Source organism: Oncorhynchus gorbuscha, linkage group LG08 (assembly GCF_021184085.1).
Source record: "Oncorhynchus gorbuscha isolate QuinsamMale2020 ecotype Even-year linkage group LG08, OgorEven_v1.0, whole genome shotgun sequence".
In the NCBI taxonomy this organism is placed as follows: Eukaryota; Metazoa; Chordata; class Actinopteri; order Salmoniformes; family Salmonidae; genus Oncorhynchus; species Oncorhynchus gorbuscha.
In genome coordinates this window covers 32,186,799-32,211,710 of record NC_060180.1, presented here as the reverse complement: position 1 = coordinate 32,211,710, position 24,912 = coordinate 32,186,799, and the positions used below count along the sequence as shown (strand labels likewise).

The window sequence follows — 24,912 nt, the reverse complement described above, 5'->3', positions numbered from 1 at the left end:
CCCTCACGACGCCAGGACAGCGGAGTCAATCACCACCTTCCGGAGACACCTGAAACCCCACCTCTTTAAGGAATACCTAGGATAGGATAAAGTAATCCTTCTCACCCCCCTTAAAATATTTAGATGCACTATTGTAAAGTGGCTGTTCCACTGGATGTCATAAGGTGAATGCACCAATTTGTAAGTCGCTCTGGATAAGAGCGTCTGCTAAATGACTTAAATGTAAATGTAAATGTAAGTCTGTTAATTAATAAGAAATTCCTTAAGGGAGATCTCGCTCTTGGCATCTCCCTTGGAGTTTTTTTAGGTAAAGGTTTCCCAAACCTCTCATAGGCCTCCTCCAGACGTTTCATATTTTTGTTTTAACCCTTAACATGCTTCAATTTGTCAACTAATCATCAAGCCTTTGACTAATTAAATCAGGTGTGGCAGTATAGGGTTAAAACAAAAATGTGAAACTTCTGTGGGGGAATCCCTGTTTTAGGGGCAAGGCTAGTGGCAAGAGCAGGTTACTGTCACTTTGCAGTTCGCTCCTTCTGATCCTAAAGTATTTATTAAAATCAAACAGAATGGGAATCTGTATGTGATTAAAATTACAACATAACAAACATTGTGGTATGTACCCATAATCCAACTGCCCTAAAAATATTCCTTGGGAAATGGGAAGAAATATCACTTCTAACTACATTTTGAAATTATAATGTAGATGGAAGTGCCTCCTCAAATGCCACCAGTGCCCCCCATCCCACTGTTTGCTCAAGCTCATTTCTCTATTTGGTAGAACATAAACATTATTGTATGTTAATAACGTAGAAAAACAAAATGTGTGATCATATACTGTGAGACACAATCAAATAATATATATTAGTTTCACATATGACAGAAGTAAATTGGTAAACATTGTGGATGGTTCATTTTCATTATCGTGGGAACTGCGTTATATTGTGGAAAATCAAAAGACAAAGCCTCCACAGTTAACACTCACATGTTTTTGTTATTTACCTGCTTGAATTCATTAACATCTCAGGTGCAAACAACGCTGGTATAATTATTTCTGAACTAGAATGGTATATTCACATTTACAACAATTGGTATACAGACAGCAAAATTAGAATTAAAGTTTACAGTTTAAAATGTGCAGATACCAGCATAGCTATGGAATCATATTTGTATGGGACACATACAGGCCATAAATAAACTAGCTACGCCATCAAAGATCTTATTAAAAGGCAAAATAGTTGAATCTGTTTATTATACAGGTATGTTATGTATTATATGCAGAGTAGTTGTTTATTTTAAGTTGAGTGCGGTATTCAACACAACCACAGGTATAATAAGAACGAACACAATGGTCAGTTCCAGTACAAATGATAAAACACCAGTTCTGGTACTACGGAATCATGGGGGATTGAGTTTCACAGTCCGTCACTCACAGCCAGACATTTAAGTCATGAAATAAATAGATCAATAATTCCCGAAAAAGTATTTCCATGTGCTTACACGATTGATATTATTGATTGTTTTTTAAACATAATTAATAACAGCCAGCAGCTTGCTGAAAAGGCCCAATGTTCACTGGGGTTGCAACCGGCTCAAACCAAAAAGCTAACGTTAGCATACAAAATACTTTTGGCCAGAGCGAATAAATATCACTTCCTGTCTACACGATGTAACTGATTGTAATAAAATAAGAGTTTAGAATTATGCAGGATGAAATAAAAGGGAGCACTTCTCGTCTCCATATCTACAGAGTTTACATCCAGAGAAGCGTCACTGATCATTTGGTGGCCCTTATAAAATGTCCCTTCAACTGAAATCCAGTAGTTTGTTTTCATGTCGGACATACATATTGCACCTTACAAAATTATCTGTACATTGTGTCACATCTAAAGGGGGATCCATTCAAATCAGGAGCACTTCTAGTTTCCAAATCCACAGAGTTTACACCCAGAGGAGTGTCACTGCTCATTTGGCAGTTATATATATTATATACGTTATATAGCAAATGTGCCCACTCTGATCTTGGCATGTGCACTCTAGCCAAATAAAATAAAATAAAATGTTATTGGTCGCATGTATATATTTAGCAGATGTTATTGCGGGTGTAGCAAAACAGCCTGCAGATACAGTGTGGGTAGGCTTCGTCCAAGTCAAACATATTTGTATATATCTTATGTAAACTGCACTGCAATTCAGATTCATTGTAATCTGCCAAAGTGCTCCACTGTGGCACATGTATTTCTGTTAATTAAACCTGACCATCTAACATGCAAATAGCTGGATGTAAGTTGATTTGCACTCTTAAAGGGCCACAATAACAGATTTGGAAACTACAGCTGCTCCTGTGTTAAAGGGAATATGGTTGTAAAATTAGAAGCGACACTGATGTGGATTTGGAAACTGTGGATTTGGAAAGTTAAAATGCTCCTGAGTAGAATGGACTGTCCTTTTATAGCGACACAACATATAGATAATTTTGTAAGATGCAATATGTATGTCCAGTATGAAAAAACTATTGGGTTTAAGTTGATGGGCCACTCTATAAGGGCTGGCAAATGAACAGGGACACTGAAGGGGGTGTAAACTGTGGATTTGCTCCTGAGTAGAATTGACCCCCTTTTTCTGCACAACGTACAGATAGTATTGTATGGTGCAATAAGTGATAGGTGTACATACACAAAAAACATTGTTGACCATTTAGGTAGGCTTGAAATAAAAGAAGAGAAAGACAAAAAGACAACAATACATAATATCTTATAGAAATACGTTAAAAAAAATATTTATTCATAACTAGTATAACATCTTTGGATACTTGTGCACATGTTCTATTATTTTCTCTCTCATTTTTTATTTACAAATTACACAGGACAGGACTTTTACCCGGAAGTACTTCGTTATTATTGCCGACTTCACAGTTATATTATAACGCATCCTGGAGTTGACATTTCCTGCTTATTTTCCCCCCCTGTCAACAAACCAAAATACATGTTCTATGCGAGATTTTGTCCATTTATTTGGATGTAGGTAGTAAATACAATTCATAGTAACAATGATTCCTTACTCTGTCAATATTAAACTCGCGGCGCGGACATTGACTGGAACGCTTAATTTGCAGAACAAAACTGCTGTTGACTGGTGAGTTCTGGAGCCCTGTGCATTGGCCTAGCTAGCTAAACTGGTTTATTCTACAGAAAATGAAGATGAGCAGATATGTATTAGATTACAATACTATATTGTGTAGTATTTGGATAAAATGAAGAATTTGAATGCTTTCGCTTAACAGTTGGCAAGTGGTGTTGTGCTACAAGTTTCAGCAAGCTGGTTTAGCTAACGTGAAATAGCTTCGTCCCGCAATTAGCTTAGACATTTAATTTAGTTAGCGTTTGGATGAACCATGTTGACTTTACTTTGCCATCTGTAGACATTACGAGTAAAGTTAAAATTGTTAATATACATTTTAGCTAACATAAATGGCTAAGCTAATTAAATGTTAATATACATGACCAGTTGTGAGACGAAGCTAACGTTAGCTTCCTCGCTGATTAGCGAATTGTCTAACGTAACGTTAACGTTAGCTAGTTATTGATTTGACATTGCAGTTGTGTTTTTGTGCTTAAGCTGACAACCAATTACGATGCCACTGTTTAGTGTTATTGGTTGAGTGTAAATGTATGTGACTGATGAATGCCATATTGCTAGTAGTTAGCTGTAGTTTTAAAAAATAAAATAAAGTGTGCTTGTAAGATTAGTTAATGTGCTAGACCCCCACATTTGGGTCTTAGTGATTTTCTTGATGGTCTTTGTCCCTAGAGGTGGAAAATGTGTGATAGTGCAGCAATAGCAGTATTCTTTGTTATCAATCGCTTTCATTCCTCAATCCCATATCAAATTGTATTTGTTTCATGTTTCGTGAACAACAGGTGTAGAGTAGGATAAGAGTGAAATGCTTATTATAGGCCCTTCCCAACAATGCAGAGGAAATAATAAAACAAGGATAAATATACAATAAGAATTATGTTGGCTTTATACACAATGTACCACTTCCGAGTTAATGTTTAGCGTTTACGAGGTAATTCAGGTAGATGTATACAGGTAGGGATAAAATGTCTCGGCAACAGGATAGATGAACTGCAGCAACGGTGTATGTGATGAGTCAAAAAAGTTAGTCTGGGTACCTATTGATGAATTATTTAACATCTTATGGCTTTGGGGTAGAATTTATTTATTTTCAGACTTGGTACATCAGTACCGCTTGCCATGTGATTTCAAAGAGTCTATGACTTGGGTGGCTGGAGTTTTGCAGTTTTTAGGGCCTTCCTCTGACACGGCCTGTTATAGAGGTCCCGGATTGGGCCGTACACACTACTGGAGGTCGACCAATTAATTGGGGCCGATTTCAAGTTTTCCTAACAATCGGTAATCTGAATTTTTGGACACCGATTATGGCCGATTACATTGCACTCCACGAGGAGACTGCGTGGCAGGCTGACTACCTGTTATGCGAGTGGCAGGCTGACTACCTGTTATGCGAGTGGCAGGCTGACTACCTGTTATGCAAGTGCAGCAAGGAGCAAAGGTAAGGTGCTAGCATTAAACTTATCTTATAAAAAACAATCAATATTAACATAATCACTAGTTAACTACACATGGTTGATGATATTACTAGTTTATCTAGCTTGTACTATACAATCGATGCGGTGCCTGTTAATTTACATTTACATTTAAGTCATTTAGCAGACGCTCTTATCCAGAGCGACTTACAAATTGGTGCATTCACCTTATGACATCCAGTGGAACAGCCACTTTACAATAGTGCATCTAAATATTTTAAGGGGGGGTGGGTGAGAAGGATTACTTTATCCTATCCTAGGTATTCCTTAAAGAGGTGGGGTTTCAGGTGTCTCCGGAAGGTGGTGATTGACTCCGCTGTCCTGGCGTCGTGAGGGAGTTTGTTCCACCATTGGGGAGCCAGAGCAGCGAACAGTTTTGACTGGGCTGAGCGGGAACTGTACTTCCTCAGTGGTAGGGAAGCGAGCAGGCCAGAGGTGGATGAACGCAGTGCCCTTATTTGGGTGTAGGGCCTGATCAGAGCCTGGAGGTACTGAGGTGCCGTTCCCCTCACAGCTCCGTAGGCAAGCACCATGGTCTTGTAGCGGATGCGAGCTTCAACTGGAAGCCAGTGGAGAGAGCGGAGGAGCGGGGTGACGTGAGAGAACTTGGGAAGGTTGAACACTAGACGGGCTGCGGCGTTCTGGATGAGTTGTAGGGGTTTAATGGCACATTATGACATTACATTGAAGGTTGTGCAATGTAACAGGAATATTTAGACTTATGGATACCACCCGTTAGATAAAATACAGAACGGTTCCATATTTCACTGAAAGAATAAACGTTTTCTTTTCGAAATGATAGTTTCCGGTTTGACCATATTAATGACCTAAGGCTCGTATTTCTGTGTGTTATTAAATTATAATTAAGTCTATGATTTGATAGTGTTGTCTGACTCAGCGGAGGTAGGATGCAGCAGGCTCGTAAACATTCATTTAAACAGCACTTTCCTGCTTTTGCCAGCAGCTCTTTGCAATGCTTCAAACATTGCCCTGTTTATGACTTCAAGCCTATCAACTCCCGAGATTAGGCTGGCAATACTAAAGTACCTATTAGAACATCCAATAGTCAAAAGTATATGTAATACAAATGGTATAGAGAGAAATAGTCCTATTATAACTACAACCTAAAACTTCTTACCTGGGAATATTGAAGACTCATGTTAAAAGGAACCACCAGCTTTCATATGTTCTCATATTCTTAGCAAGGAACTTTAACGTTAGCTTTCTTACATGGCACATATTGCACTTTTACTTTCTTCTCCAACACCGTCTTTGCATTATTTAAACCAATTTGAACATGTTTCATTATGTATTTGAGGCTAAATTGATTTTATTTATGTATTATGTTAAGTTAAAATGTGTTCATTCAGTATTGTTGTAATTGTCATTATTACAAATACATTAAAAAAATCGTCCGATTAATCGGTATCGGCTTTTTTTTGTGTGTCCTCCAATAATCGGTATCGACATTGAAAAATCATAATCAGTCGACCTCTAGTACGTATAGTTACTGTGGGGACGATGTCATCGATGCACTTATTGATAAATTGCAATGTCCGTAGTGTGAGACGCTAAAGACTAGAGGTTGACCGATTATGATTTTTCAATACCGATACCGATTATTGGAGGACCAAAAAAATCAGATACCGATGTATTTATTTATTTTTTGTTGGGGGGGAATATAAAAAAAGATTTAATTTATTTTTATATTTTTATTTATTAGTAATGACAATTCCAACAATACTGAATGAACAATGAACACTTTCATTTGAACTTAATACAATATATCAATAAAATCAATATCGTCTCAAATAAATAATGAAATTTGGTTTAAATAATGCAAAAACAAATTGTTGGAGAAGAAAGTAATAGTGCAATATGTGCTATGAAGAACGCTAACGTTTAAGTTCCTTGCTCAGAACATGAGAACATATGAAAGCTGGTGGTTCCTTTTAACATGAGTCTTAAATATTCCCATGTAAGAAGTTTTAGGTTGTAGTTATTATAGGACTATTTCTCTCTATACCATTTGTATTTCATATAACTTTGACAATTGGATGTTCTTATAGGCACTTTAGTATTGCCAGTGTAACAGTATAGCTTCCGTCCCTCTCCTCTCCCCTACCTGGGCTCAAACCAGGAAGACATCGACAACAGCCACCCTCGACGCATCGTTACCTAGCGCTCCACTAAATCTGCGGCCCTTGCAGAGTAAGGAGAACATCTACTTCAAGGTCTCAGAGCGAGTGACTTCACCGATTGAAACACTATTAGCGCGCTACCCGCTAACTAGCTAGCCATTTCACATCGGTTACACCAGCCTTATCCCGGGAGTTGATAGGCTTGAAGTCATAAACAGCTCAATGCTTGAAGCACGGTGAAGAGCTGCTGGCAAATGCAGGAAAGTGCTGTTTGAATGAATGCTTACGAGCCTGCTGCTGCCTACCACCGCTCATTCAGACTGCTTTATCAAATAACAAATCATAGACTTAATTGTAACATAATAACACACAGAAATACAAGCCTTAGGTCATTTAAAAAAAAATAATTTGACCTTTGTTTAACTAGGCAAGTCAGTTAAGAACAAGTTCTTATTTTCAATGACTGCCTAGGAACAGTGGGTTTAACTGCCTGTTCAGGGGCAGAAAGACAGATTTGTACCTTGTCAGCTCGGGGATTCAAACTTGCAACCTTTCAGTTACTAGTCCAACGCACTAACCACTAGGGTACCCTGCCGCCCATTAATATGGTCAAAACCGGAAACTATCATTTTGAAAACAAAACGTTTATTCTTTCAGTGAAATACGGAACCGTTCCCTATTTTATCTACCGGGTGGCATCCCTAAGTCTAAATATTGCTGTTACATTGCAAAACCTTCAATGTTATGTCATAATTATGTACAATTCTGGCAAATTAATTACGGTCTTTGTTTGGAATAAATGGTCTTCACACAGTTCGCAACGAGCCAGGTGGCCCAAACTGCTGTATATACCCTGACTCTGCTTGCACGGAACGCACGAGAAGTGACACAATTTCCCTAGTTAAAAGAAACTAATGTTAGCAGGCAATATTAACTAAATATGCAGGTTTAAAAATATGTGTATTGATTTTAAAGAAAGGCACTGATGTTTATGGTTAGGTACACATTGATGCAACAGCAGTGCTTTTTTCGCGAATGCTCTTGTTAAATCATCACCCGTTCAGGGAAGTAGGCTGTGATTCGATGAGAAATTAACGGGCACCACATCGATTATATGCAACGCAGGACACGCTAGATAAACTAGTAATATCATCAACCACGTGTAGCTAACTAGTGATTATGTTAAGATTGATTTTTTTTGTAAGATAAGTGTAATGCTAGCTAGCAATTTAACTAGGCTTCTTGCTGCACTCTCGTAACAAGTAGCCAGCTTGCCACGCAGTCTCCTCATGGAGTGCAATGTAACCGGCCACAATCGGTGGCCAAAAATGGAGATTACCGATTGTTATGATTACTTACGGCCGATTTCAAGGTATCAGCCATTCCGATTAATCTGTCGACATCTACTTAAGACAGCGCTAAGGGGGGACAGGACAGGCAGCTGATCGTCCTCGCAGTGGCAGACCACGTGTAACAACACCTGCACAGGATCGGTACATCTGAACATCACACTTGCGGGACAGGTACCGGATGGCAACAAACAACTGCCCGAGATGCACCAGGCAGGACTGGCAAAAAGTGCTCTTCACTGACGAGCCGCGGTTTTGTCTCACCAGGAGTGATGGTCGGATTTGTGTTTTTTGTCGAAGGAATGCGCGTTACACCGAGGCCTGTACTCTGGAGTGGGATCGATTTGGAGGTGGAGGGTCCGTCATGGTCTGGGGCGGTTTGTCACAGCGTCATCGGACTGAGCTCATTATTGCCTGCAATCTCAATGCTGTCCGTTACAGGGAAGATATCCTCCTCCCTCGTGCTACCCTTCCTGCAGGCTCATCCTTTCATGACCCTTCAGCATGACAATGCCACCAGCCATACTGATCGTTCTGTGTGTGATTTCCTACAAGACAGGAATGTCAGTGTTCTGCCATGGCCAGCGAAGAGCCCTGATCTCAATCCCATTGAGCACTTCTGGGACCTGTTGGATTGGAGGGTGAGGGCTAGGGCCATTTCCCCCCTAGAAATGTCTGGGAACTTGCAGGTGACTTGGTGGAAGAGTGGGGTAAGATCTCACTGCAAGAACTGGCAAATCTGGTGCAGTCCACGAGGAGCAGATGCACTGCAGTACTTAATGCAGCTGGTGGCCACACCAGATACTGACTGTTCCCTTTTTTTACCCCCTTTGATCAGGGACACATTTTTCAATTTCTGTTATTCACATGTCTGCAGGAACTTGTTCTGTTTATGTCTCAGTTGTTAAATCGTATGTTCACACAAATATTTACACAATACATTTGCTGAAAATAAACACAATTGACAGTAAGTGTTTCTTTTTTTGCTGATTTTATGCATGTTCATGAGCTGGATTGCATGTCTTTAAAAAATAAATAATATTGGTTTGTACTTGTTATATTTAGCTAGCTGACTCAATGCAATTCTTTTTTGCATTCTTTTAGTAGATGCCCAATGGGCCTTTTTTTTCTTCATTTCTTTGACGTAACCTTGTGTACTAAGCTGGTAGTGCGTATAAGATGACGATATGAAAATCGGGATACCGCCTCACCCTAGAACATGCCTCTGCTGTAATGACCCCACTTTTCAAGCAGCTGTGTGCTGCCCTGTTGATAGGCTAAAATGTAAATGTTATTTTTGATGGATAGCAGCCCCTGCTGCTATGCTAGATAGCTTAGTTATATCGCCTATATTTTAAATCTCTTCTCTTCTAGGGGTTGGCAGGGGCTGATAGCCCAGGGATGTCACTCCAGCATCCTCATCATCGACCCAAAGACTTCCCAGACCATCCAGGTTCTGGAGAGGCACAAAGCCAATGTGGTCAAGGTAAGTTCCAGTCAGGGTTTCTCAATATCATAATGGGAAAATCCCAGGAAGTAGCCTCTGCCTTTTTTTGAATAAGTTGTTTGAGTGAATTCATAGCATGTAGCTTAGTTTGCATTTGCAATAGTGAATGTAACCCATCACAGGAGTAAACTATATTCATGGCTGGTTCTAATTATAAAGTCTGTTTTCTAGCTGAAGTGATGTTTATCATCCAAAGTAAGAAAGTGGGTTCTCTTTGACCTTGGTCAGAGTAAGCTTTTTCTCTTTGTCAGCAAGATTCAGCCATGTTTTCACTGTTTGGGCCAAAAAGCCACATTGATAAAGTTTCAGCTCCCAAGTGGCGCAGCGGTCTAAGGCACTACATCTCAGTGCAAGAGTCCAATCAAATGTATTTATATAGCGGTTGCATTAAGGAAAAGTTTATCTATATTTCCATGCATAACACTTGTATATTTTATCAATGTTTATTATGACTATTTCTGTAATTTGATGTGGCTCTCTGCACCGGATGTTTGTTGTGAGACAATGCATTTCTGAACATAAAACACACATTTCAAATGAAGTTTTTGGACATAAAGATGAACTTTATTGAACAAAACATGAAGTCATGTGAGTGCCATCTGATGAAGATCATCAAAGGTTAGTGATTCATTTAATCGCTATTTCTGACTTTTGTGAGGGCTCTCCTTGGTTGGAAAATGGCTTTATGGATTTCTGTGACTGGGTGCTGACCTAACATAATCGTTTGGTGTGCTTTCGCCGTAAAGCCTATTTTTAAATCGGACACTGTGGCTGGATTACAATAAGTTTATCTTTCAAATGGTGTAAAATACTTGTATGTTTGAGGAATTGTAATTATGGGATTTCTGTTTTGAATTTGGCGCTAGCGTCCCAAATATCCCAGAGAGTGAAAATTTAGAATTTGTTCTTAACTGACTTGCCTAGTTAAATAAAGGTTATTTTTATTTAGATACTGTATTTAGAAGTTTTAATAGGGCCTACATTTTATTTTAGGTGATATGGTTTTGATTTATAGACAATATTATTTTTATACATTTGGTTTATCAACATCATTTAGATGTAATGAGTCTTTTCGTTGCACATTTTTAACTCCTTTTTTATCAACCATAGCAGATTAAAGTTGACTAAATCAAATAATGTTTCCGCTGATAACGTCTTTTCATTAAAATGAAGCAGCCAAATGTAAAACCTTTCATTTCCCAAATTTTAAAATATCTTATTTCAATTAGATATTAAAGCCTTGTCGGAGTATAACATATCGTCGGAAAAAGGTAGGCTACATTGTACGAAATTCTTGCAAATAAACAACAAAACAGTAACAAAAACCACATTCTGCTTTTCCATTTCATTTTAAAATCCTGTAACATTATCTTTCAGTTAACAGTAGGCCTATTGATGTGGACTATTGTCAGCAAATTGTAGCGCCTCGTTAAAGTGGTGATCCTTGGGAATCTTTCACTGACTTTCCACCAGTGATGTGGAAACACATTGAGTGATGGGAGGAATGTCTCAAGTAGTTTTTCACCTTGTTTTCTGCCTCGCTCTCTCAAGTGCGGGGTTGTAGTACCAAATAGGAGCTGAAGACCCAAGGCTTCCTGGCTCGCTCAGTCAATCTCTCTGTCAGCAGCAGCGGGACACTCCATTTGACCCAGTCGCATCTGTGTCATAGGATACCAAGTCCGCCAACTTGAGCAGCTTTGTTTTTGCTGTCACTCTCAGCTGGCAAAAGAAATCGCAGATGCTTGTGGCGATGGTCCAACATCAATGTGACGAGAGGTGCCATTAAGGTCAGATTTTTTGCATCCACCTGTGAAAATAATAAAATAAGTATTATATTATATATTATATATTATATTATATTTTTCATAAATATGTATGGTTTTGCTTCTAATACTTTCAATAAGACAATGACAATAACAACAATTGGCTGCTATTTGCCTACATACAATATAACCTCATTTTATAGATTCATTCCTGCATGCATTTTTCAGAGGGACTCCTGAACTCTTACCACTCTCAAGCTTTTATCCACTCCGCGGAAGAGATGTTTGCAGTAGGCTGAATGTGACAGGGTTTATGTTGGAGATGGACACCTTTTTTGGATGACATAACGCTGGTTGTACATGTCAGGGTTAGCAAGACGGGCTTGATCTCCATTATTTGCCAGTGATCATCTGGGAGCTCGAGAGTTCTGCCTCTTGCAGCTTGGTGAAGGTCTGGTTGAACAGCACGGCTGTCTCTGCTCCACCAACCTCTCAAACATGCTACGTGCTGGTACTCGTTCTGTCTTACAAGACTGGATCAGGTGGTGCTGCAGGAGCTGCATTTTGACTTGCTTAACTTCTAGTGCCTTGGTGGCTGAGTTGGCTATGGTTAAAGTGCCTAACCAGTCTCTCAGCAGCAACAATCACACCACATATACACTGCTCAAATAAATAAAGGTAACACTAAAATAACACATCCTAGATCTGAATGAATGATATATTCTTATTAAATACTTTTTTCTTTACATAGTTGAATGGGCTGAAAACGAAATCACCCACAAATTATCAATGGAAATCAAATTTATCAACCCATGGAGGTCTGGATTTGGAGTCACACTCAAATTTAAAGTGGAAAACCACACTACAGGTTGATCCAACTTTGATGTAATGTCCTTAAAACAAGTCTAAATGAGGCTCAGTAGTGTGTGTGGCCTCCACGTGCCTGTATGACCTCTCTACAATGCATGGGCATGCTCCTGATGAGGTGGCGGATGGTCTCCTAAGGGATCTCCACCCAGACCTGGACCAAAGCATCCGCCAACTCCTGGACAGTCTGTGGTACAAGAGCGAGAAATGATGTCCCAGATGTGCTCTATTGGATTCAGGTCTGGGGAACGGGCGGGCCAGTCCATAGCATCAATGCCTTCCTCTTGCAGGAACTGCTGACACACTCCAGGCACATGAGGTCTAGCATTGTCTTGCATTAGGAAGAACCCAGGGCCAACTACATCAGCATATGGTCTCACAAGGGGTCTGAGGATCTCATCTCGGTACCCAATGGCAGTCAGGCTACATGGAGGGCTGTGCGCCCCCCCCCCAAAGAAATGCCACCTCACACCATGACTGACCTACCGCCAAACCGGTCATACTGGAGGATGTTGCCGTGGAGAACGTTCTGCTGCCTGCGTCTCCAGACTCTGTCACGTGCTCAGTGTAAACCTGCTTTCATCTGTGAAGAGCACAGGGCGCCAGTGGCGAATTTGCCAATCTTGGTGTTCTCTGGCAAATGCCAAATGTCCTGCATGGTGTTGGGCTGTAAGCACAACCCCCACCTGTGGAGTCTCTGTTTCTGACCGTTTGAGCAGACACATGCACATTTGTGGCCTGCTGGAGGTCATTTTGCAGGGCACTGGCAGTGCTCCTCCTGTTCCTCCTTGCACAAAGGTGGCGGTAGTGGTCCTGCTGCTGGGTTGTTGCCCTCCTACGGCCTCCTCCACGTCTCCTGATGTACTGGCCTGTCTCCTGGTTGCACCTCCATGCTCTGGACACTACGCTGACAGACACCGCAAACCTTCTTACCACAGCTCGCATTGATGTGCCATCCTGGATGAGCTGCACTACCTGAGCCACTTGTGTGGGTTGTAGACTCCGTCTCATGCTACCACGAGATTGAAAGCACCGCCAGCATTCAAAAGTGACCAAAACATCAGCCAGGAAGCATGGGAACTGAGAAGTGGTCTGTGGTCACCACCTGCAGAACCACTCCTTTATTGGGGGTGTCTTGCTAATTGCCAATAATTTCCAACGGTTGTCTATTCCATTTGCACAACAGCATGTGAAATTTATTGTCAATCAGTGTTGCTTCCTAAGTGGACAGTTGGATTTCACAGAAGTGTGATTGACTTGGAGTTACATTGTGTTGTTAGTGTTCCCTTTATTTTTTTGAGCAGTGTACTTATTTGTTGTCTGTTCACACTGCTATGCTTTATCTTGGCCAGGTCGCAGTTGCAAATGAGAACTTGTTCTCAACTAGCCTACCTGGTTAAATAAAGGTAAAATAAAATATTGAAGCCATCATTGAAGTCTGTGCATAGCATGGCACCGAGTCAGGGGATGCAAGTAGGAATTGGCAGCCACAATGTTGCGTGCGTTGTTGTGGATGCATGCCAACACGTAGTCATTGAGTCCCATGTCTCAACATCACTGGTCAACTTCTCCACGAGGTTGTCAGCTGTGTGTCTGACGGATAGACTCCTTTACCCAGTCAACATCGCTGAAGTGGCACGTAATGGTATTGTAGGTCTCGGTGGTCAGCACAGTTCAACAGTCAGTTGTGAGAGCCAACTTGCCGGCTGTAGCTGGCTTCGCTTTTAACACATAGAAAAAAAAAATATGTTATTGTGTCTTGTGATGGCGTGCAGTACTCTGGCTCAAAGTAACGAATTAACTCCCCTAAAGCCCTCGACCACACTGATTGGCATCATATCACGCTCAATCATTCTACACACCAAGTGTGTGATCACCTCAGACGGCACGCATCATTCTCCCTGCTAGCATCAAAGTGATGGCACCTGGGTGTTTGTTCTTGACGTGATATATCATCGTGCTGGTACTGCTGCTGAATTTGTTTAAAAAAATGTTTTTGTTATCCAATTGGTAGTTAGTCTTTTTCCATCGCTGCGTCTCCTGTACGGAGTCGGGTGAGGCTAAGGTCCTCCGAAACAATCCTACCAAACCACACTGCAAACACTTCTTCCTCTACAGTTCAAATTAGTTTTCACACCGAAGACACACACACTTTATTCCACAAATTATGCAAATAAACCTATAGACCGATAAACATGACCGGTCAAATTTATTTTCAGTCACTAACTGTTAACTTCTCTAGGATAGGGGGCAGCATTTGGAATTTTGGATGAAAAGTATGCCCAAATTCAACTGCCTGCTACTCATCCTCAGAAGATAAGATTTGCATATTATTAGTAGATTTGGATAGAAACTTCTGAGTGTTTTCTAACTGTTTGAATCATGTCTGTGAGTATAACAGAACTTATGTAGCAGGCGAAACCCCGAGGACAAACCATTTAGATTTTTTTTCCCACATAAAATAAAGGAATGGAAATAAGAATATATAATATTTGGGCGAGCAGTGTCCGAGTAGAATAGGATAAAATACAGTATATACATATACTGTACTGATGAGTACTGCAAGATATGTAAATGTTATTAAAGTGACAAGAGTTCCATTTATTAACCTCATAGTCCGACCCACCCCGCATGCGGTCGCGTAATCATAGCCTCAAGCTCATTACCATAACGCAACGTTAGCGATTTCTAAAAATCGCAAATTAAATGAAATAAATATGCCTGCTCTCAAGCTTATCCTTTTCTTAACAATCCTGTCATCTCAGATTTTCAAAATATGCTTTAGAACCAGAGAAAATCAATAATTTGTGTAAGTGGTGATAGCTAGCTTAGCATTTAGCGTTAGCATTTAGCACGCAACATATTCACAAAAACCAGCAAAGGGATCAAATAAAATAATTTACCTTTGAAGAACTTCAGATGTTTCAATGAGGAGACTCTCAGTTACATAGCAGATGTCCAGTTTTTCCTGAAAGTTTCTTGTGTAGGACACAACGTTCCGTTTTGTTACTATGCATTTGGCTACCGAAACTAACCGAAAATTCAGTCACCTACACGTCAAACTTTTTTCCAAATTAACTCCATACTATCGACTGAAACATGGAAAACGTTGTTTGAATCAATCCTCAAGGTGTTTTGTCATATCTCTTCATTGAAATGCCAGTCCTAGAAGCCTGCATTCTTCTCTGATTCGGATGGAAAAATACTGGTAGGTGACTTTTGCGCACCAATTTCCACGCAGACACCGTGCGGGACACTTGGCAATTGTAGTCTCTTATGGTCAATCTTCCAATGATATGCCTACAAATACGTCACAATGCTGCAGACACCTTGGGGAAACGCTAGAAAGTGTCCGTTCATTCCTGTCGCATTCACAGCCATATAAGGCGATCATGGAAAACGTACCGTCAGAAATCCTGTTCATTTCCTGGTCGCTCAAACATCTTGGTTTTGCCTGTAGCTTTTGTTCTAAGGCACTCACAGTGAAAATCTTTGCAGTTCTGGAAACGTCAGTGTCTTCTTTCCAAAACTATCAATTCCAAGCATAGTCAAGCATCTTTTCGTGACAAAATATTGCGCTTAAAACGGGCACGTCTTTTTATCCAAAAATGAAATTACTGCCAGTCTTAAGAGGTTAAACTGGCCAGTGATTTCAAGACTGTATATGGGCAGCAAACCCCCAACCTTGTGCCAAATTCTCTTTTATGGTTTATTTTTAATACTGTCTGTTCAAGTAAATAGATTTTATGTCACCTACTTTGCCCCCAAAACCTCTTTATTTTTTAAATATATTTTATATATATATTTTTTTAGGGTTTTACAATATAATCATCATGCCATATGGAATCAAAAGCATTCTTTTATAATCAGCAAAATATGCAAGTACTTTTCCTCTGTTTCTGATGAACATGCAGGTGTGGTCTGTTCTGCGTTTGGGTAGAAAGCCTTTTATGTTGTCTAAGGAAGCTCTGTATTCAGCTATTGAGAATACAGCAGAACAGTTTCCCCATGTTGCAGGTGATACATATAGTTATTAGGCTCGAATTTGTCACTTAAAAAAAAAAACATTTACATTTTTATAGGATATCAGGGAAGCAGCCACTTTCCAAAACCGGGTTTGAAGAAGGCATCCTGCAGCTTAGGAGTACTGTGTTTTTGCATTTCATTCCTGATGCTGTCAGGGCCACATGCCTTTCCAGGTTATATTTTATTTGAAAGTTCAGTGTGTGTAATTTGGTAGTCAATTGGGTTCTGGTTGTTTTTAATTGTGTTCTAGAGAGCTGAGTTTTTTTTCTTGCACATTTGATTTTGTTTTAGAGACTATGTTCAAATAGGCTAAACCATCTCACCTGCTCCCACTCTCTCCTTCTCGCTCTCTGCCTGCAGGTGAAATGGTCCAGGGAGAACTACCACCACAGCCTCAGCTCTCCCTACTCTCTGAGGCTGGCCTCTGCCGATTCAGCAGGGAAGATTATTGTGTGGGATGTGGTGAGTGGCACGGCCCACTGTGAGATCCAGGAGCACTCCAAACCTATCCAGGGTGAGAGCCAAACCTCGGAAAAGGACCACTGCTGCATTTATTACATCAACTTTGAGAGACCAAGAAATTACAACCTGTATCAATGATTTCCTTTCAAGTACATTAAGCCAAACCTCCCTGACATAAATTTTGAATTATGAATAAATGAAAATTAGATCTATCATAAACCATGGGATAGTTTTTATTTTTTATTTTTCAGCAAGGATATTATCCTCTTGAGCTGACAAATATCCCAGTCCCCGAAATCAGGTATTAGGCTATTTAAACAATGTTTTTTTTTATGTCATAAAACTTAAATGAACAGCATAACAAGGTTGTTGTACAAATAGGCCTACAATAAAGACTACTGCTGCTAATACAACTAATTACACATATTTATATGTTTCAGACCCCTTGACTTTTTCCACATTTTGTTACAGCCTTTTTCTAAAATGGATTAAATTATTCTTCATCAATCTACACACAATACCCCATAATGACAAAGCAAAATGTATTAAATATGTAAATAAGTTATCCGTTTTTTAAAGTAGTCAGACCCTTTGCTATGAGACTCAAAATTTAGCTCTGGTGCATCTAGTTTCCATTGATCATCCTCAATGTTAATTCAACTTGATTGGAGTTCACATGTGGTAAATTCAATTGATTGGACATGATTTGGAGAGGCACACCTTTCTATATAACGTCCCACAGTTGACAGTGCATGTCAGAGCAAAAACCAAGCCATGAGGTCCTGTCCGTAGAGTGCTGAGACAGGATTGTGTTGGGGCACAGCTCTGGGTAAGGGTATCAAAAAATGTCTGCAGCATTAAAGGTGCCCAAGAACAGTGGCGTCCATCATTCTTAACTTCTTGCGTCGAGCAATCCCGTATCCGGGAGCGTAATCATAGCCTCAAGCTCATTAGCATAACGCAACGTTAACTATTCATGAAAATCGCAAATGAAATGAAATAAATATATTGGCTCACAAGCTTAGCCTTTTGTTAACACTGTCATCTCAGATTTTCAAAATATGCTTTTCAACCATAGCTACACAAGCATTTGTGTAAGAGTATAGATAGCTAGCATAGCATTAAGCCTAGCATTCAGCAGGCAACATTTTCACAAAAACAAAAGCATTCAAATAAAAATAATTTACCTTTGAAGAAATTTGGATGTTTTCAATGAGGAGACTTTTAGTTAGATAGCAAATGTTCAGTTTTTCCAAAAAGATTATTTGTGTAGGAGAAATCGCTCCGTTTTGTTCATCACGTTTGGCTAAGAAAACCCCAAGCGAGCACCTGGTAAATGTAGTCTCTTATGGTCAATCTTCCAGTGATATGCCTACAAATACGTCACAATGCTGCAGACACCTTGGGGAAACGACCGAAAGTGTAGGCTCATTCCTTGCACATTCACAGCCATATAAGGAGACATTGGAACACAGCCCCTCCAAAATCTGGGGCATTTCCTGTTTGAAATTTCATCTTGGTTTCACCTGTAGCATCAGTTCTGTGGCACTCACAGATAATATCTTTGCAGTTTTGGAAACGTCAGTGTTTTTTCTTTCCAAAGCTGTCAATTATATGTTTAGTCGAGCATCTTTTCGTGACAAATTATCTTGTTTAAAACGGGAACGTTTTTTTATCCAAAAATTAAAAGGGCGCCCCCTATATCGAAGAAGTTAAATGGAAGCAGTTTTGAACCACTAACACTTCCTAGAACTCTCACCAAGACAGTTGTGAAGAGGGCACGACAAAACCTTTTCCCCCTTAGGAGACGGAAAAGATTTGGCATGGGTCCCCAGATCCTCAAAGTTCAACCACTGCACCATCGAGAGCATCCTGACCGTTTGCATAACCGCCTGGTGTGTCAACTGCTCGGCATCTGACTGTAAGGCGCTGCAGATGGTAGTGCTTACGGCCCAGTACATCACTGTGGCCAAGCTTCTTGCCATCCAGGACCAATATAATATGTGGTGTCAGAGGAAAGCCCATAAAACTGTCAGACTCGTCACCCTATAGACTGTAATTTCAGCTTCAGGCACGGCAGACTATACAGTAGCGCCAAGTCTAGGACCAAAAGGTTCCTTAACAGCTTTCATCCCCAAGCCGTAAGACTGCTGAAAAATGAATTGAATGACCACCGGACTATTACATTGACCCCCCCCCCCCCTTTGTTTTGTACACTATCTATGCATATTCACTTCACCCCTACCTACACGTACATATTATCTCTAACCGGTACCCCCTGTATATAGCCTTGTTATTGTTACTTTTTACCTTTTTTTAAATTCAGTTTATTTGGTAAATATTTTCTTAACTCTTCTTGAACTGCACTATTGGGTAAGGGCTTGTAAGTATTTCTTGTTACTTTCACTTGTTTGATTGGAACTGGCCGCCCGACCAGCTTGAGATCGTGGGGAGAAGCGCATTGGTCATGGAGGTGACAAAGAACCTGATTGTCACTCTGACAGAGCACCTGAAGACTCAGACCATGAGAAACAAGATTATATTGTCTGATGAAACAAAGATTGAACTCTTTGGCCTGAATGCCAAGTGTCACCTCCCAACAGGACAACGACCCTAAGCAGACAGCCAAGACAATGCAGGAGTGGCTGCAGGACAAGTATCAATGTCCTTTAGTGGTCCAGCCAGAGCCCGGACTTGAATACAATCAAACATCTCTGGAGAGACCTGAAAATAGCTCTACACACACACTCTCCATCCAACCTGATAGAGCTTGAGAGGATCTGCAGAGAAGAATGGTAGAAACTCTCCAAATACTGGTGTGTGTGTGTGTGTGTGTGTGTGTGTGTGTGTGTGTGTGTGTGTGTGTGTGTGTGTGTGTGTGTGTGTGTGTGTGTGTGTGTATACATAAGCAGTCAAAAGTTGGATCCATACTCATTTGAAAGGTTTTTCTTTATTTTTACAGTGTTCAACATTGCCGGAGATGTTTGATCGGGTTCAAGTCCGGGCTCTGGCCGGGCCACTCAAGCACCATTAATACATTTGCAAATATTTCTGAACATGTTTGCGTATGGTCATCATGGTCATCATGGGCTATTGTGTGTAGATTGATGAGGAAATTATTTTGCTTAATCCATTTTTAGAATAAGGCTGTAATGTAACAAAGTGAGAACAGTCAAGGGGTCTGATTATTTTCCGAGTGCCCTGATTATATTAAACACAGGAAAACCACATTTTTTTGACTATCTGGCAGAAGTAAATTAATCCATAAACATTTCAAATATACCTTATATGCTCTTTTTCCTCCTGCTCGCTCTTTTTCCGCTCGCTCTCGCTCTTTTTTTTCTCTTCCTCTCTCTCTCTCACTGTTTTTTTTCTTGCTCTCAGATATGGACTGGTTGTGGACTCAGGATGCTTCACGTGACCTTCTCCTGGCCATCCATCCACCTAACTACATAGTCCTATGGAACGGAGACACAGGGACCAAGCTGTGGAAGAAGAGCTATGCAGAGAACATCCTCTCCTTCTCTTTTGACCACTTCGATCCATCCAACCTAGCATGTAAGCAGCAATCACCTACCTACAGTGCCATGTTCTATAGATCTCTTTTATCTGGTCTTGCTTTCTCTCACTCTTTCATACTATGTCAATCTCTGTTCTCTCAATCCCACCAACTCCTTATTCTAACAGGTTAAACGTTATTTGTAGCAGATTCCCTGCCTGCTTGTAGAAAGTTTCTCTTTCAGTTGGAAGTCAATCTTTGTTAACTTCTTACGGCCGACAACATTCCGGCTGGAAAGGCAGTGCGCGAAATTCCAAAATAGTTTTTAGAAATATGTAACTTTCATAACATAACATTAACATTTAAGTCATTTAGCAGACGCTCTTATCCAGAGCGACTTACAAATTGGTGCATTCACCTTATGACATCGAGTGGAACAGTCACTTTACAATAGTGCATCTAAATCTTAAAGGGGGGGTGAGAGGGATTACTTATCCTATCCTAGGTATTCCTTAAAGAGGTGGGGTTTCAGGTGTCTCCGGAAGGTGGTGATTGACTCCGCTGTCCTGGCGTCGTGAGGGAGTTTGTTCCACCATTGGGGGGCCAGAGCAGCGAACAGTTTTGACTGGGCTGAGCGGGAGCTGTACTTCCTCAGTGGTAGGGAGGCGAGCAGGCCAGAGGTGGATGAACGCAGTGCCCTTGTTTGGGTGTAGGGCCTGATCAGAGCCTGGAGGTACTGAGGTGCCGTTCCCCTCACAGCTCCGTAGGCAAGCACCATGGTCTTGTAGCGGATGCGAGCTTCAACTGGAAGCCAGTGGAGGGAGCGGAGGAGCGGGGTGACGTGTGAGAACTTGGGAAGGTTGAACACCAGACGGGCTGGGGCGTTCTGGATGAGTTGTAGGGGTTTAATGGCACAGGCAGGGAGCCCAGCCAACAGCGAGTTGCAGTAATCCAGACGGGAGATGACAAGTGCCTGGATTAGGACCTGTGCCGCTTCCTGTGTGAGGCAGGGTCGTACTCTGCGGATGTTGTAGAGCATGAACCTACAGGAACGGGCCACCGCCTTGATGTTAGTTGAGAACGACAGGGTGTTGTCCAGGATCACGCCAAGGTTCTTAGCGCTCTGGGAGGAGGACACAATGGAGTTGTCAACCGTGATGGCGAGATTATGGAACGGGCAGTCCTTCCCCGGGAGGAAGAGCAGCTCCGTCTTGCCGAGGTTCAGCTTGAGGTGGTGATCCGTCATCCACACTGATATGTCTGCCAGACATACAGAGATGCGATTCGACACCTGGTCATCAGAAGGGGGAAAGGAGAAGATTAATTGTGTGTCGTCTGCATAGCAATGATAGGAGAGACCATGTGAGGTTATGACAGAGCCAAGTGACTTGGTGTATAGCGAGAATAGGAGAGGGCCTAGAACAGAGCCCTGGGGGACACCAGTGGTGAGAGCGCGTGGTGAGGAGACAGATTCTCGCCACGCCACCTGGTAGGAGCGACCTGTCAGGTAGGACGCAATCCAAGCGTGGGCCGCGCCGGAGATGCCCAACTCGGAGAGGGTGGAGAGGAGGATCTGATGGTTCACAGTATCGAAGGCAGCCGATAGATCTAGAAGGATGAGAGCAGAGGAGAGAGAGTTAGCTTTAGCAGTGCGGAGCGCCTCCGTGATACAGAGGAGAGCAGTCTCAGTTGAATGACTAGTCTTGAAACCTGACTGATTTGGATCAAGAAGGTCACTCAGAGAGAGATGGCGGGAGAGCTGGCCAAGGACGGCACGTTCAAGAGTTTTGGAGAGAAAAGAAAGAAGGGATACTGGTCTGTAATTGTTGACATCGGAGGGATCGAGTGTAGGTTTTTTCAGAAGGGGTGCAACTCTAGCTCTCTTGAAGACGGAAGGGACGTAGCCAGCGGTCAGGGATGAGTTGATGAGCGAGGTGAGGTAAGGGAGAAGGTCTCCGGAAATGGTCTGGAGAAGAGAGGAGGGGATAGGGTCAAGCGGGCAGGTTGTTGGGCGGCCGGCCGTCACAAGACGCGAGATTTCATCTGGAGAGAGGGGAGAAAGAGGTCAGAGCACAGGGTAGGGCAGTGTGAGCAGAACCAGCGGTGTCGTTTGACTTAGCAAACGAGGATCGGATGTCGTCGACCTTCTTTTTAAAATGGTTGACGAAGTCATCTGCGGAGAGGGAGGAGGGGGGGGGGATTCAGGAGGGAGGAGAAGGTGGCAAAGAGCTTCCTAGGGTTAGAGCCAGATGCTTGGAATTTAGAGTGGTAGAAAGTGGCTTTAGCAGCAGAGACAGAGGAGGAAAATGTAGAGAGGAGGGAGTGAAAGGATGCCAGGTCCCCAGGGAGGCGAGTTTTCCTCCATTTCCGCTCGGCTGCCCGGAGCCCTGTTCTGTGAGCTCGCAATGAGTCATCGAGCCACGGAGCGGGAGGGGAGGACCGAGCCGGCCTGGAGGATAGGGGACATAGAGAGTCAAAGGATGCAGAGAGGGAGGAGAGGAGGGTTGAGGAGGCAGAATAAGGAGATAGGTTGGAGAAGGTTTGAGCAGAGGGAAGAGATGATAGGATGGAAGAGGAGAGAGTAGCGGGGGAGAGAGAGCGAAGGTTGGGACGGCGCGATACCATCCGAGTAGGGGCAGTGTGGGAGGTGTTGGATGAGAGCGAGAGGGAAAAGGATACAAGGTAGTGGTCGGAGACTTGGAGGGGAGTTGCAATGAGGTTAGTGGAAGAACAGCATCTAGTAAAGATGAGGTTGAGCTAGCCAACAGCTAGCTATTCGGGGGCTAGCTGGCTAGCTGGCTAGCTAGTAGTGTTGTTTACGTTACGTTGCGTTAAAAGAACGACAATAGCTGGCTAGCTAACCTAGAAAATCGCTCTAGACTACACAATTATCTTTGATACACAGACGGCTATGTAGCTAGCTATGTAGCTAGCTACGAGCAAACAAATCAAACCGTTATACTGTAATGAAATAAAATGAAAATGTGATACTACCTGTGAATGCGACCGGGTTGTTGAGTCTATTCAGAAGACGTTGGCTAGCTGTTGGCTAGCTAGCAGAGTCTCCTACGTTAAGGACGACAAATAGCTGGCTAGCTAACCTCGGTAAATTAAGATAATCACTCTAAGACTACACACTCTAAACTACACAATTATCTTGGATACGAAGACAGCAAAGACAGCTATGTAGCTAGCTAACACTACACTAATCAAGTCGTTCAGTTGAGTGTAATAGTTTCTCCAGTGCAGCTAATCAGTGGACGTTAGCTAGCTGGCTAGTGAAGACTACGTTAGGACGGCGAAATACGATAATTACGCAATTATCTTTGATACAAAGACGGCTATGTAGCTAGCTAAGAAGAAATTGCTAAGATTTAGACAAATCAAACCGTTGTGCTATAATGAAATGTAATGAAATGTAGTGAAAAAGTTATACTACCTGCAGAGCGAAGTGTCGATGCGACCGCTCGCTCCAACCCGGAACTAGAGTGCAATACACCAAATGAAAGAAACGTCTTGTTAATCTACCCATCGTGTCCGATTTCAAAAAGGTTTTACAGCGATAAAATGAATCACTAACCTTTGCTTGATCTTGATGATCAGATTAGACTCATGGGACATCATGTTACACAATACATATATGTTTTGTTTGATAAAGTGCATATTTATATCTAAATATCTCAGTTTACATAGCGGGTTATGTGCAGTGATGTTTTGCTTCCAAAACATCCAGTGATTTTGCAGAGAGCCACATCAATTTACATAAATACTCCTAATAATCAACTGTTATTAACAGAATTAAAGATATACTTGTCCTTAATGCAACCGCTGTGTCAGATTTAAAAAAAAAAAACGTTACGGAAAAAGCCATGCAATTATCTGAGTACAGCGCTCAGACAACAAATCAAGCAATACAGATAGATATCCGCCATGTTGGAGTCAACAGAAGTCAGAAATAGCATAATAAATATTCACTTACCTTTGATCTTCATCGGAATCCACTCCCAGGAATCCCAGTTCCACAATAAATGTTTGACTTGTTCGATAATGTTCATTTTTATGTCCAAATACCTCCCTTTGTTAGCGCGTTCAGCCCAGTAATCCAAATTCATGACGCATGACAGAAGTCAAAAGGTTCCATTTACAGTCCGTAGAAACATGTCAAACGAAGTATAGAATCAATCTTTAGGATGTTTTTATCATAAATCTTCAATAATGTTCCAACCGGAGAATTCCTTTGTCTTCAGAAATGCAATGGAACTCAAGCAAACTCTCACATGCATCACGAGCTTATGGCACTCTGCCAGACCACTGACTCATTCAACTCCCATTCCCCCTCCTTCACAGCAGAAGCATCAAACAAGGTTCTAAAGACTGTTGACATCTAGTGGAAGCCTTAGGATGTGCAATTTAACCTCATAGACACTATTTGATAGGCCAAGAGTTGAAAAACTACAAACTTCACATTTCCCACTTCCTGGTTGGATTTTTCTCAGGTTTTCGTCTGCCATATGAGTTCTGTTATACTCACAGATATCATTCAAACCGTTTTAGGAACTTCAGAGTCTTTTCTATCCAAATCTACTAATAATATGCATATATTAGCGACTTGGACTGAGTAGCAGGCAGTTTACTCTGGGCACGCTTTTCATCCAAACGTCAAAATGCTGCCCCCTATCCCAAACAGG

General features: G+C 41.6%; 1 protein-coding gene across 1 annotated transcript in view; it reads left to right on the top strand.

Annotated features, from left to right (window-relative positions):
• Positions 1–2,918: 2,918 nt before the first annotated feature.
• Positions 2,919–24,912, top strand: part of wdr11 (WD repeat domain 11) — a 150,771-nt gene continuing 128,777 nt past the window's right edge. Inside the window, exons 1-4 of the mRNA XM_046359175.1 lie at positions 2,919–3,135; positions 9,475–9,586; positions 16,624–16,777; positions 20,110–20,283. Coding sequence (XP_046215131.1) covers positions 3,050–3,135; positions 9,475–9,586; positions 16,624–16,777; positions 20,110–20,283 — 526 coding nt within the window. The 5' untranslated portion in view covers positions 2,919–3,049. The remainder of the gene's footprint in view (positions 3,136–9,474; positions 9,587–16,623; positions 16,778–20,109; positions 20,284–24,912) is intronic.